Source organism: Etheostoma cragini, chromosome 12, assembly GCF_013103735.1.
Source record: "Etheostoma cragini isolate CJK2018 chromosome 12, CSU_Ecrag_1.0, whole genome shotgun sequence".
NCBI lineage: Eukaryota > Metazoa > Chordata > Actinopteri > Perciformes > Percidae > Etheostoma > Etheostoma cragini.
Window position 1 is genome coordinate 12,924,083 of NC_048418.1, and position 13,948 is coordinate 12,938,030.

The 13,948-nt window shown below is 37.5% G+C and overlaps 1 protein-coding gene across 1 annotated transcript in view; it reads left to right on the forward strand.

Moving 5' to 3' along the window:
• The first annotated feature begins 13,189 nt into the window (after positions 1–13,189).
• Positions 13,190–13,948, forward strand: part of kiss1ra (KISS1 receptor a) — a 10,410-nt gene continuing 9,651 nt past the window's right edge. Inside the window, exon 1 of the mRNA XM_034887814.1 lies at positions 13,190–13,947. Coding sequence (XP_034743705.1) covers positions 13,720–13,947 — 228 coding nt within the window. The 5' untranslated portion in view covers positions 13,190–13,719. The remainder of the gene's footprint in view (position 13,948) is intronic.

Sequence of the window (13,948 nt, forward strand, 5' to 3'; positions counted from 1 at the left end):
GGACAGACAGAAAAGAGGGAGAGAGATGGGGGATGACATGCACCAAAGAGCCGCTGCAGGACTCAGCCAACATGGGGCAAACACTCCCACTGGGTGAGCTAGAAGCTGCCCCAATGATATGTTTCTATGCACTGCAAATTAAGAAAGCATGCAATTAGACACAAGCAAACAAAGAAACATCTTCACCTATTAGACATCACACAAAACATCAACTTGGCGACACATGCGCAGCATTTACAAAAAAGCGCTGCAAATACAGACACATTTTGCAAGAAGCTCACAACACAACAAGGGGACACTAAAAAGTGATGCACATGGCTGTTGCGGTTGCTATTTGTAGATTAAAACTTTATTCAGGTGGGCTATATGTTAGTGTTGGAAAATGTCCTAAAAGTATATTGTCTTCTTGTAACATTATGATGTCATAATTCAGATTCTGCTGTTAACCTCTAACTGTAGCCTTTCTTTTCTTGCTATAGCCAAATCCTGCAATCACAATGTCAGATAGCTGACTTCAATAACTTCATTAGCCATGAACCATTGCAACAACAAGCATGTCCCAGCCATGTGCATCTCTTTTTAGTGTCCCCTGGAACCAGTTTCATTGTGTTGTTTTTGTCAAGTTGGTGAAGATGTTTTCTTCAGTTGCTTGTGTTGTGTCTATTTGCACATGTTTTCTTAATTTGTGCTGAGTTATCAGGGTAGATTTCTCTTCTACATGAATTGAGAGATTTGTGGTTTGAACATAAAGTGCATCATGCTGTTTGTCATGAAATTAGGGTCTAAGGATGTAAGCTTTCATACAAACTGTTGCTTGCACATTCATTACTGCCTGGTCTATTTCTCTACATTTGATCATCACTCATTGACATCATAGTCCATGATTGTGCATGTGGATGGTACAGATGGTATGTCCATCAACCTCCATCCACACAATTTAACCACATTTAGAACAGTACATTGAGTCTCCACAATAGGTAAAAAATAACCAGAAGAAAAAAGTGTTTTTGCCTTAGTTACGGACTCAATCTGTTCACCACTCTTTAGTTTGTCTTTCTCTTTTTTTGTTTTACTCATAAACTTTTTACCTCTTTTAATTCAAGTATTGGTGTTACCAAATGTGGAACACCAGTAAGAAAAAATGTCCTGCTCTCAGCCTCAGCCCTTTAAGCTAATTTCTTTTCATCTGTGAAGATGTTTAAAAAAACATTTTCCGTCACATAATTTCTCAGATTGAAATATGGATAATAACAAGCTTACAAAAACTCACTTGCCTCTCAGGGCTTTGGTAGGGAAACATATGCAATACATATTTGAAATATTTCTTCCCACAAATTTCTTCCCACTAAGAATTTCTCAAAGTTTTAAATATTATATTTATTCAATATAATTCAAATAGCATTTTGAAAGATGTAGGCCAAATCATGGTAAAAATATCAAATAGCTGGTTTTAAGGAACACCTTTAAAGTAAGTATGAAAATTATAAAGAATTACGTATATATATATATATATATATATATATATATATATATATATATATATATATATATATATATATATATATATATATATATATATATATATATACGTAATATGTACATACACATTGGAACAATTAATAAATTATCCATTGTTCCTATATAATTAATGTTGCTTCAATTCCTTGCTGACAGCAATCTTAGATGCACCCCCTCTAAAAGTAAGAACTGGCATTGTCCTTAATGTCACCTTGAAACAAATACCACACTATGTATAATCTACAAACCTGTTCCTACTATTCGATAGTCTAATCAACCACTCTGACCATAATGTAATAACCAACACTTTAATAAATAACCTACTCTGAATAATTTATAAATCTTTCCCAACACCTTGAAAGTGTAATCAACCATGAGCTCCCTTTGGCTCAGACGCCGTTCCTCATCATCTAACTGAGTGCTGGTGTTTTGGAACAGCAGACAGAAAAGAACCTAATGGTATTGATCTGTCTGGGTTGTTGTGGTGCAATGCAATTTAATTCACCATGAATAGGTCATTTTCCAATAATCTACAATTGCACAAAATGTCATTCTTGTCCGTGTCGCCCTGTATGTTATCGTAGTAAAAGTATGGACCGACTGACATTTCAGTTTGTGTGAACCAATCGACTGGACTCTGATCATTCCCAGACACAACAGCTTTGGACAGAATCCCTTTTAATAAGGACAATCTGCTGTGAGATATTACATAGCTATTTGCATGGATCTTTTAGGGTAAATCAGCATTTGAAGATTAAAAGCCTCATATTATTTCTGTTAGTTACCAAAATCTAGAAGGACAAATGGGGCATTAATTTAGTTTAAGTGGCAATAATCACAGTTATAGGAAGTGTTTTCTTTACTTGGCAGTGAAAAGATGAAAGCCTTCCTTAACACTCATGTTGTCCTCGGGTCAAATTGACCCGTTTTCCTATATCAATCTTCTTTTTAATTACCCAAAATTTGATAGCATTAGAAAAACAACAAACAACAAGCAACAAACAAAGTTGACATGTTCCAGTCTGTGATTATCCATCACCATTCATTTATTTAATTTTAGTCTAAATAAGTCTGAATTTTTGCTTTTATAACTCAAATATTAGGTATAATTTCCTATAAATGAGGTTAATTGACCATAAATTCCAAAAATAACTTTAAATAAAATGTTAATAAGTTAGTGTTATTTAGTGTTGAAAACGTCAAAAAGGTAAGAAAAACGTCAAAAGTGTTGGAAAAGGACAAAAACGTAGGAAAAATTAAAAAACATATCAATAAAAAGCGTCAACAAAATTGTTGATTTTTTAAATTTTGAACACACAAGGCTTAAAATGTCTCATCATGATGAAGGGCAGTTTTAGTGTGTATAGTGTTCTTTTTGTTAAGACCTTTCTTAAGACCGTTCAACTAGAAAGGAATAACTGAACGTACTGTACATTAGAGAAAAAACACGCTAATAATAGAAGTTGTTATTCTTAAGAAAACACTGGAAATGTAAATGAATATTAACTGGTCAGCAAAAGATTATTACTACAAATGCTGAGTCAGTACTCCAAATGAAGAGTTCATTTGGTAAACACATAAAAGCCATTTGAAAAATAAATAAACCAAAACTAGATTGATGATATTCCATTGAGTCCTTGAAACATGTTTTGGGAATATAAAATAAAAGTGTAGATCTCTTCTCAAAACAACCCAACACCAATTTGATTCATATTCCCTGGATTTAAAACACCCCAAAACAAGATTTAGTCAAATAAATCAAAACAGAGATTGAGATTTGTTTTTACAAAGGAGCCCTTCAAATACCAAACAAACTGTAAAGATGCCAAAAAGCTTGAAATTCTGATTACAAATAAGTAATTCTAATTTTTTTTTTTAAATGTGTCTTTATTATCAATTATGCGATCATCACATCACATGTATACAAAACATTAACCCCGCCCCCACCCAATCCCTCTCCTAAAACAGTCTGTACACATAGCACCACTTTTTTTTTTAAACACACAAAATAAAAGCACAGACAACAAATCTTCCCTTTAGCATTTCGCAATACCTAATTGGTCCAGAAAGTGCCTTCCAAGATGTATTAGACAGTCTAGGTCCCGCGTGATCCAGGCATGGAATCCGAGTATGATTAAATATACACATTTTACAGTTTTACTTGTTGTAAATTCACGAAGTTGTGGTCTTTTACAGTTCAAAATAAAAGCCCTGATCTGGCTATACTGCTTTAAATTATAATCATTTAAAAGGATTGCAATCATTTGAAATTGGTAAAGAATCCTAATGTTCATCTTGGTCAGAGAGATTCTTCCCAACACTGATAGCGGCAAAGAGCCCCGTCTTTCTAGATCATCATGGACGTGTTTAAGCAGAGGCTGGAAGTTGGTTTTATACATCTTACAAAGTACAGGAGTGACAAATGTACCTAAGTAAACAAAACCTTGCAATGTTAAACGAAAAGGTGACAAACCAGGGGGTAGAGTGTGACCCGCTTGATCCAATTCGGAGAATTCTCTAAAATTGAGTAATAACATAAAGAATTGAGGCACAAAAATGTAATACTATTGTTTCTTTAGTTGTCTATGCTATGAAGAAATAACAGTATGCTGAACCCAGTAATTTGATGCTGTGACAATCAATGCTCGGGTGTGCTTGAAACAAACTTGTTTTTCTGACCTAGAGGGAAAAGGGTTTATGAAGAGACAAAAATCCATAAAGAGTGGTCAGATGCAATAAACAGGTAAGGGCAGTCTCTTCTCATATTAATTGCTGGTGTTGTACTCAGAGTAAGAAGTTGTGTGAAGAATGAATTAAGAGCGCTTGAGAGTTGTCCACATCCTATTGACTTCATGAGTTTCAGCAACAAGACAGTGCTCCAACTCCAGCTGCTTGTCAGACTTCAGAAAGTTACAAAAATTGTCAGACACAACCTTGAAAATTCCAAATGTCAGAAAGGTGTGTAATGAGACGGTTGTGTTATGTTTTACAATCCGACAATCACTTAGTTTGAAGCATATTGATGTCTTCAGTTATCTTTGTCTGGACTGAGAGACGTAATCACTGAACTCCTTGTGCTAAATTTCTTTCAGTCACATTTACATCTGAATGGGTGAATCATTCTTTTGTTCGAATAGAATAACGTGTTGAGCACCGAAGATATAAAACAGACAGTCTTTAATGTTTTAAACTTCAAAGAAGTTGAGAGCTAAGCTTTGTTGCAACTACTGTGAGTTAGTTAAAAACCTCTCTGTCTGACAGTAAGTCATTAAGCAGGCTGAAATAATCCGAATACATCTTTTATTTCTAAATTTAAAATCTTTAAAAAACAAAATCTTAGCCATGAAGTGATCAGACTTTTACTTAGACTTCTCTTTATTGATCCTCTTGGGATAACACTCGCAAGGAAATTGAATTTCCAGCAGATTACAAGACATTTGAATAGAGAATAAGGAGGTATAAAAAAAACAGTGTAAAAAAATTACAATAAACTTTCGGCTATAAAAAGATCTTTAGCATAAATAAACCAAAAAAAATAAAACAGTTAAGAGCAGTTTGTGTCCAGGTATGTATGTATGTAGATTATTAATTAAGTAAAAAGAGACTACTCCTTCCCTTACTTCCTGTTCTGGTCTGTCCTTTTTACCCTATTTCCTCCTCCCCCTGAGTGAGGAGTTGTAGATTATGGTGTTAAATAATAATAAAGTTAAAGTTATCTAAGAAAGCCCACCTTATCTTTATTTGATTTTTATTTTTTGTCAAAGCTAGGGCCATTATTTCATGAAAGAAGCAGAAAAAAACACAACCTAATATCACAAAAAAACTAATCTTGATTACAGCATTAATTGGTCAAATCAAATAAAAAATAAAAAGAACTTGATTTTTCCTGTGAGGGAACTTTGTTCGTGGTTAGACATATTCAAACACAACATTCAACAATACATAGTCCGTATTAATCATAAAAGAGAACAAATAAATGCTATATACTAAATGATTAAAAGAAACTAAAAACCCTGAGGGTTGGAGTGGAGGGGCAGGTAGGGAGAATAGGTCCGAGTCTGATCAACGGGGGGGGGGCGGGGGGGGGGGGGGGGGGGGGGGGGGGGGGGGGGGGGGGGGGGGGGGGATTGTTGTTTAATAGTCTGATGGATGCTCGGACAAAGGTGGACATGGGGGACACCTGAAGGTGACAGATGGTTGTTGAGATTATGGGTGGGGTCCGATATGATGACTTTACGTGTCCTGATGGCCTTTTTCTCAAATATGGCTGCGAGAGTGTCACCGTGCCAGTCTGCTGAAGGCGAGGGTGAACTGGATGAAACAGTTGTGAAATGACTGGAGTATTGCATGTATAGCATGCAATTTGGGTTAAATCTGGTGGCTGAGCCTTATTTTCAGCATCTGCAGCTTTTACAAAACAAAGCAGGCTGCTACAGTGCAGTGGTGCAGGTGGCAATTCAATTTAGCCCCCAGCTCATCTCTCACTGTTACTGAAGAACAATTTAAGTTCTTAAATTAATTTGTTTTGTATAAAGGTTGGCTGATTATGTAGCTGTTAACCTGTTTATATTTGCCATGCATCATGCCATTGACTAGTGGGCACTTTCACTGTTCCTGATATGTACGCAGAGCAGCACGCGATGTCCAATCAGTAGCAGCAAACAAAGACAGACATCTATTTCCCTTTATTGTTAATTTTCTCTCAGCACAAATGCTGTGCAGGGCTTGAAATAGGCAACATCCAAACAACCAATTTTCAAACAAAAATGATCTCCGTCCAACATTTTAGCTCTGTAGCAGAACCAATCTAGTTTAGTGGCTTAATGCAGCTTTCCTTTTTCTTCTTCATTTCTATTTAAAATCACTTTTTAAGAGCGATTTTAAATAGAAATAGAAATTTGAATTATCCCTTTTGCTGTTAAAAGTAATCAACTAATGATCATATTTTTCCATTTTACAATAAAAGGATACGCCTTGAGCTTCAACGAGGGCGTTTCTTACAACATGAGGCTTCACGTCAGATTAATCTGTGACATTCTCACAATTAAACTTTCCTTCATATTATAGGAATAATTTAATCTTATGAACTTAACGGTATTGAATCCAGACCTCTAGTATTCAGAAGGTTTTGAAAAATGGTGTGTCAGATTTAGTTGGCTGTAGCTGTAATTTTAATGTGTCAGAATGTTTAATGTTCTGTGTAATATGTAATGTTAAAGTAATAGAAGAATTTATTTTTAGGCCTCTGCCTACAGATATTTCACCAATGAAATTACAATAATATCTATCACACACGCACGCACACACACACACACGCAAGCACAAACACACACACACACACACACACACACACACACAAGCACACACACACATACACACAGAGTTTAATTTATGTCACATCTCTCTCTTTTCTGTCACTCACACGTTCTCCCACTTGCACACACTTTGATATAATTTCATGTAAGGACTTTGATCTTCACACTCCTTTATTTTCAAAGAAGCATCCCTCCTTGACCGCTGTAAAAGGTTATCACAACGCAAACACACACGAGACCTTTAACACAATGTCAGCATTCCCCACACTATATACACTATTGCTCTACTCCGTGTTGGTACGTGTGTACATTCTCTAAGTGCATGTTCTGTATAATCTAAGTAAGTGAAATGTATTCATACAGAGCTTTTCACAGATACATGCTTTACAAAGACATACAAAACATACATTGAACACATTACATGATAAAAACACAATACACAATCAAAATTACATAATAACAAGACATAAAGTGCAGACAGGTCAACCAAATGTCTAAAAAGGTATGTCTTCATCTGATTTTTAAAGAATCCACAGAAACCACAGATTGTAAGGGTAGAGGCAGAGAGTTCTATAAAGCTGAGGTGCTACAGACTCAAAATCCTAATCATCTGGGGTCCTAGGGTGCCCATTTTATTAAAAAAAGATTCACTTTTTCTGGGATTTGGGGTGTTGAAGTTCTTCATTAGGAACAACTCCTTGGGATGTTGAAAATACATTCACAAGTAGACAAGACAGTTAAGAAAACAACTTGAGGGGACCTAAAAAATAAATAAATAAATAAAAAACATGCATATCAAACATACACACATACTGATAGACAAAAGACAAAAACTCTCCATCACACCAAAACCGTCCATGGTGGGGTGCGAAGAACAAGAACAATATGGTGTTTTTTGAAAATTAAACCATCTAAACCTTTTCTGGTACAACTTCATAATACAAAATACAATGATTACATTTGATCAATTTAAATGTAACAATATTGATAAGTGCAGCTTTAATTAAAGCCCTATCAATAGTTTAAGGTTTTGGATAGATGTTTTCCCCCCTCAGTCTGTATAATAACACAGAACGGCAAAAACAAAATCTAATTGCATTCTGCAACATTACTTTAAAATGAAGGTTGTCCTAATTAATGTTCTGGGTTCTGACACACGTAATATGGCAAAAGGATGAATGGTTAAGCACATCTAATGCTTTGGACTTAAAGCCAACTCAGGTTGTTTTGTTCTGTAGTTGGAGCTTTATCTGTAGGCTGCTGTTGTTTCTCTGTCCCCAATCCAATCTCCACTCTTGCAACAACACTCTAAAAGTCAGTCACTTTTCCTCCTGTGTAACTGCCTCTTGTCTGTCTTCCTCCCCTTGCCTCTCCCACTTACCCCCCCTTTCTACTCTCTATTGTCTTTCCACCCAATTCTCTAGTCTCCATGGCCTCCGTTTACTCATTCCCTTTCCATTGCTTTATCTGTGTCTTCTATTGATGAATCCAAAAGTTCAGGCCCTTAGAGTGCCAAACAATGTCCAAGGTGCCCTACCACATAGCTCAGAGCCTCCACAGAAAAACACAAATCAATAAACTCAGTCTGGTTCTGACTTTTACTGACCAACCGCAGTATGTCTTGAGCTCAAACCACAGCTAATGTAATGCTGTTCACTTGCTGCTTTGCCTTTGTCCGAATCAACCCTGTCTCTTAGAAATTACATCTATATGAAACTAATTTGCAATAGCAAATCAGGAAAACCTAATGCAGACCGGATTACATTTTTAATAACATAACACATTGTATCTGGCAAGTCATGAAAATATTGATACCAAATTTTTCATCAAAAAATTAATTCTCGGGGCTTTGGTAGCTAACCTCGCCGCAGTGGCTCAGTTTCAACTTGCTGCCCTTTGCTGCATGTTATTCCCCCTCTCTTTTCACTTCATGTATTCAGCTTTCCTATAAAATAAAGGCTCAAATATGCCCATATATATATGTACTGTATACTATATATATGTACTGTATGTGTTTATTTATTTAAATTCTGGTAATACAACATCTGCTTACATTTAAAGTAGTCTGTCTAAACAGTCACGGCACTTGGCTAAGTTTATGGAAAGATAATGTTCTGATTTAACACATAAAAAGTCTGCAATGACTTAAGAACATGCTTACTAACCAAAACCATGATCTTACCCCAACCTCCAAGTGCGTTTGTTGCCTAAATGAAACCACCAATGGGAGTGTGGGTGTGAACCCCGGTCTCTGGTGTCAAAGTCCTGTCCCCAGCATCCTCTCTGGCCAACTTTCTGCCATTCTGCACTGGTACATAGCATGTACCGCTTTATTCACTCAAAAAATGTTGCCTCTGCACATAAATCCAGGAATTAATGATGTGTGTCAACCTATTGGAAGGTTCTTATTGGAAGAACAATATGATACAATTTAAACGTAATCATTTAATAAATGTGAGGAAACTTTATTGGTCTGAATGTGTGTGACACAGGTTGTTGCTTTCATTTACTGTTGTTGTCACAAGTTGCAGCAATACTGGATACTTCTGTCTTGTTTCTTGTAAATTATTTTAATTAGAGAATTTGAACTGAATATAAACCTTACATGTACTTGATACAACTCACAAGTTCTTTCAACTCTGGGGACTCTATTTTAAACATCTGGTACAGTACTTTTATTTTTATATGGATTTTTTTATCTTTTTTTAACTGCTTCATGTGTGTGTGTATGTTTGTGTGTGGAATGGATTTCAAATAAACATATAACATACATGACAATGTATTAACCACACAGTAAAAGGACATCTGTTTTTTATGTGAATCCATCTCTAAAAGCACAGTAGCGATATTACCCCTTCATAACTCTATTATAAAGTCTGACCGACATGCTTTTTTTCTATCATAATCATGTTGCTCTTCTACACAGCTCTGTAAATGGAAAATCTAAAAGTCAACCCTGAGAGCACATTAACTGCTCACCCAGACATGTTTGCAAGTTATGACCCTGTGGACATATTGAGACTTGGTCAAATCCGTGTAAAAGATTGTGTCCAGTTGTATCTTAACAGCTACATTATAACATTTAATCAAGACAAAATGTTAGAAAATATGAATTGCTCTCCTCTGTCACAGTGCAAAAAATGACTGATCAACAGTTGTTAAACAACAAACATGTAGCATAGTATACAAACTCCCACCTGATCTTATGAGAGGCTCCACTTGAGCCAGCTGTGATTGTCTGGTCTTATTGTCCTTCTAAGTTGATAACTGCCACTTGAACATGATTGCTTTGTTTTCCTATGAAAACCATTTCACTGTTCAAAGAAAAACAGTGCCATGACAAATTAAGCACTGAATGAAATCTTTGTTCCAAAGTAGCACAATTACCATTTTGTAGGTGTGCAGAGATGTACAAATTTAAAGACTGACTTTCCAAAATGCACAGCGGTTTCTTTTATTCTTTTTGCAATTTTATTTAATATTGAGGGTCAAAGGTTTAACAGACTTTGAAGCTTGTTTAAATCGGACAGAAAGAAAGTCAAAGGGTGACTGATGCAGGGACTTTCATATATTTTGTACTTGTGTGAGGTAATTTCTCTACACAGTGTCTAATGTGTCATTAGAAGTTGTACATGAATGGGTCAAACATACTGGACTCATGTTTAGTAGAGCTGTGACATCTCTAGCTGCGCCTGAGCGTTGTTAATAACCAAATGGTGTTTAGCTCAGTTGGCAGAGCGGGTGCCCATATACGGTAAACAGATTTTATCTTCGACACAGCGGGCCCGGGGTTTGACTCCGACCTGCAGCCCTTTGCTGCATGTCATTCGCCCTCTCTCTCCATAGTCAGCTCCTGTCAAATAAAGGCCTAAAAATGCCCCCCCCCTAAATCATTTAGGTGACTGGATCTTGTCAGAAGACTGCTGCCAGGCTCATCTGTCTTGTGCACAGAACCTTAACAGCCCATGTCTTCTGAGAGCTTTCTGGACCTGCTTATGGATTTCCAGAATGACAGAAGATGCTCAGCCTAACTTTAACAGCGCTGAAGCTTCAGTTCTGTTAACATGCGTACATTTATAGCACACACTTTAAACACCTGCACAAACACCCATGCCAAAAGTGTTTTATCATACTCTAATATAAGAATCAGCCAATCCAGAATTTGGATGCATATCTACACCCAGGAGCTGTTCCTAATGCAAGCTACATCTAGCCCTCTACTGCTTCCTTCCTAATAATCAAGGACAACATATACTGGTTAGGATGAACAGTGTGCAAAATGCTACATTGGGCAAGGTAGTCTACTGAAGGGTCCCATCCCAGAAAGGTGGAAGTTACACATGGCCGCGGGAACTAGGGGTGTGGAGTGTGCTGCGGCACCCCCTTAGCGAAAGGTAGACAAACTACAACCATGATTAAAAATAACGTACAGTTAATTTTATGCATTGATTATCGATATTAACCTACTCCCTTTCAGTACAATTAAATATAATTTGATTTTACAATTTGGTTAGGTAGATACAAACATATAATTTGATCAGAATGAATCTGCAAATTTTGCCAAGAGTTGTGGAAACTTTCCTGGGGGCTCAACAGTACGGAAGTTAGCTTGCTTATAACACAAACGCACATTTTGGGTTTCTCCATAAATAAATACCAGGCTAAAAAAACAAATAGACCTGAGTCAGAAAACTCAGCAACTGTAACTGAAAGAAGTAGCAGCAGCACTTCCACACCTGTCAGCCCCAAAAGGCTGAGAGTATGGACGCTGTCTCTGTCCATCACCAGTTGTGCAGGTACCTGCTGGAAGGCACATTAATAATTCACCTGGTGGAGTTTGTCAGTTCTCCCAGATATGAGTTGACCCCTATCTTTTCCATTCGGCTTTGCATCTGGAGACCATGCTTGTCTTTCTCTCTAGAACATTTTAGTAATGGCAAGCTTGTATCATCTGTTGCCTTGAAGCATCTGGCAGTTCATGCTGACCTAGTAGCATGTGCCTAATGTACACATGCAAATAGATCCTTTGCATTGGGAAGCAGCCGTGCACATGGATTTTCTTTGGCTGACTAATTGGTTGCTATTTTTGTTTGGGTAAAGTTATCACTGCTTGTCATAGGGCTTGCAGTAAAATTTTACATATCAGCAGAAAATACCTTTTCCGGTTCTTTTTGTACTAGTTTAATTGATTTGACACTTTGTTTTGTTACGTATAAAATATGTTGTTTTAAGCCCCAGTGAAGATAATAAGCTAACTTGTTGGCCATCATATTGTAAGGCAAAAAGAACACGACACGTCCCTAAACTCTTTGCTGTTGCTAGTAACTAGCAAACAACTTCAGTGCAAGATGGAAAAAATGCATACTGCTTGTTTGTTCCTGATTGTTCGTTTTTATTCTATGTTCTTCTTCAGATCCGTCACACGGACAAAGGCATTACCACAGTTCTGTCAGAAATGGAATCCTCTTTATTTTTAATACATCATATATAATGGCCTTTGGGCGATGTTTTACCACACATACTGGTATTCATGGCTACATTTAGTACAACTGTTATTTCAATAAATGAATACGTAAGCTTACAGGGGTTAACCTGAGATGTAACTGACAATGATAAAGACGCTATTTTCTGTCTACACTCGTTCTGTGTCGGGTTATGTTTTCTACATATGTTTTGCAGCAGGAGTTACGTGATTGTAATTTCCCGTGGAACAGAATAATAAGAGAAAGAGGGAGAGTGTGTTTCTTTTGGCAAATTGTAACAAAAAGATGGATTGAGGGATAACGTTGCTAGGAGACCCTGACATCAGCTATTTATCCCAGAATCATGCTGTAGCCCACATGCATTCAGACTCACTGAAAGTGTGTGCGCACTTCCTCTCCCCACTGAATCTGTGTGTCCTTGCTCTTGCTCACACTACAAAGCCGTCAGCATCTTCTTTGCTGAGCTCTCTGCTTGAGTAAAGTCCAGGCTGAATTAAAGTCAACTCAGCTGTGCCTGGAGAATACACAACGGGTGATGCTTCAGGTTGTTCATTTTTTATAACAACACATTTTGGAAGGCATGCTTTCATCAGGGTTAGAGAGCAAATATCAACAAATACACAAGCCTGTCTTTTTTCTTTGAATCGAGGGACTCTTGAATGGAAGGTTAAGACACGGCGTGTTGAACCACACCACAGAGGATAAGAGCGGTGGAACTAAGAGAGGTAAAAAAAACGAACTCAAGGAAAGGAAGCTTTTGTTTTCCTTTGGGCATTTGACTACCAAGCTCATAGAAGACATCTGCCTCTCAGGAAACCCTCTGCACCTTATGAACAAATCCCCAGGGCAGCTTGGAGCCCTGCTTTTCAACAGTTTTCATCGAACCTCATCTGAAGAAAAGAAGCATTTTCTCCTCTCATTTGCCTGCTATTCTTCTGTTCTATAATATTATGTTGCTACATTGGAGTGCAATATAAAGAGCACCTATCCGCAACTTTCTGGTTCTTTGTCCCATCTTGTCTGTCCTTCTTTTCACTCTGTCTCCTCCATACCTTCACCTTTCATTCAAAGTGCAAACTGGTCCCTTTGATACCTAATTGCTTTCTCTCCCTCATCCATTTCTTTTCTCACCTATTGTTCCTCGTCAGCCCTTCCTAACTTGCACTTTCCTCTTCTTTTCCAATGCATTTCCCTTGCCAGATTTTTTTCCTTTTCACCACTATTTTCCTCTCTCTTTTCAACCGTCCATTTTTCTCTCCTTTCTTGAGCCTGAGGGCACCAGGACTCAGTGGCTGAACACATACTGCTCGTTGTCTCTCCTAATTGCCATTTCTTCTCGACCCGCTCACCTACGCGTTTTGTTCTCTTAACTCCCTCACTTTTATCCTGCCTGTCCTGTCACAATGTACTCCTCCGCGGAGCTCTGGAACTCTACAGAGCAGGTCTGGATCAACGGCTCCGAAGCAAACGTCTCTCTGGGAAGACATGGGGTTGTAGAGGAGGAGGAGGAGGAGGAAGGAGATCGGCACCCCTTCCTCATGGATGCCTGGCTGGTGCCCCTCTTCTTCTCTCTCATCATGCTGGTCGGACTGGTGGGCAACTCTCTTGTTATTTATGTCATTTCCAAACACA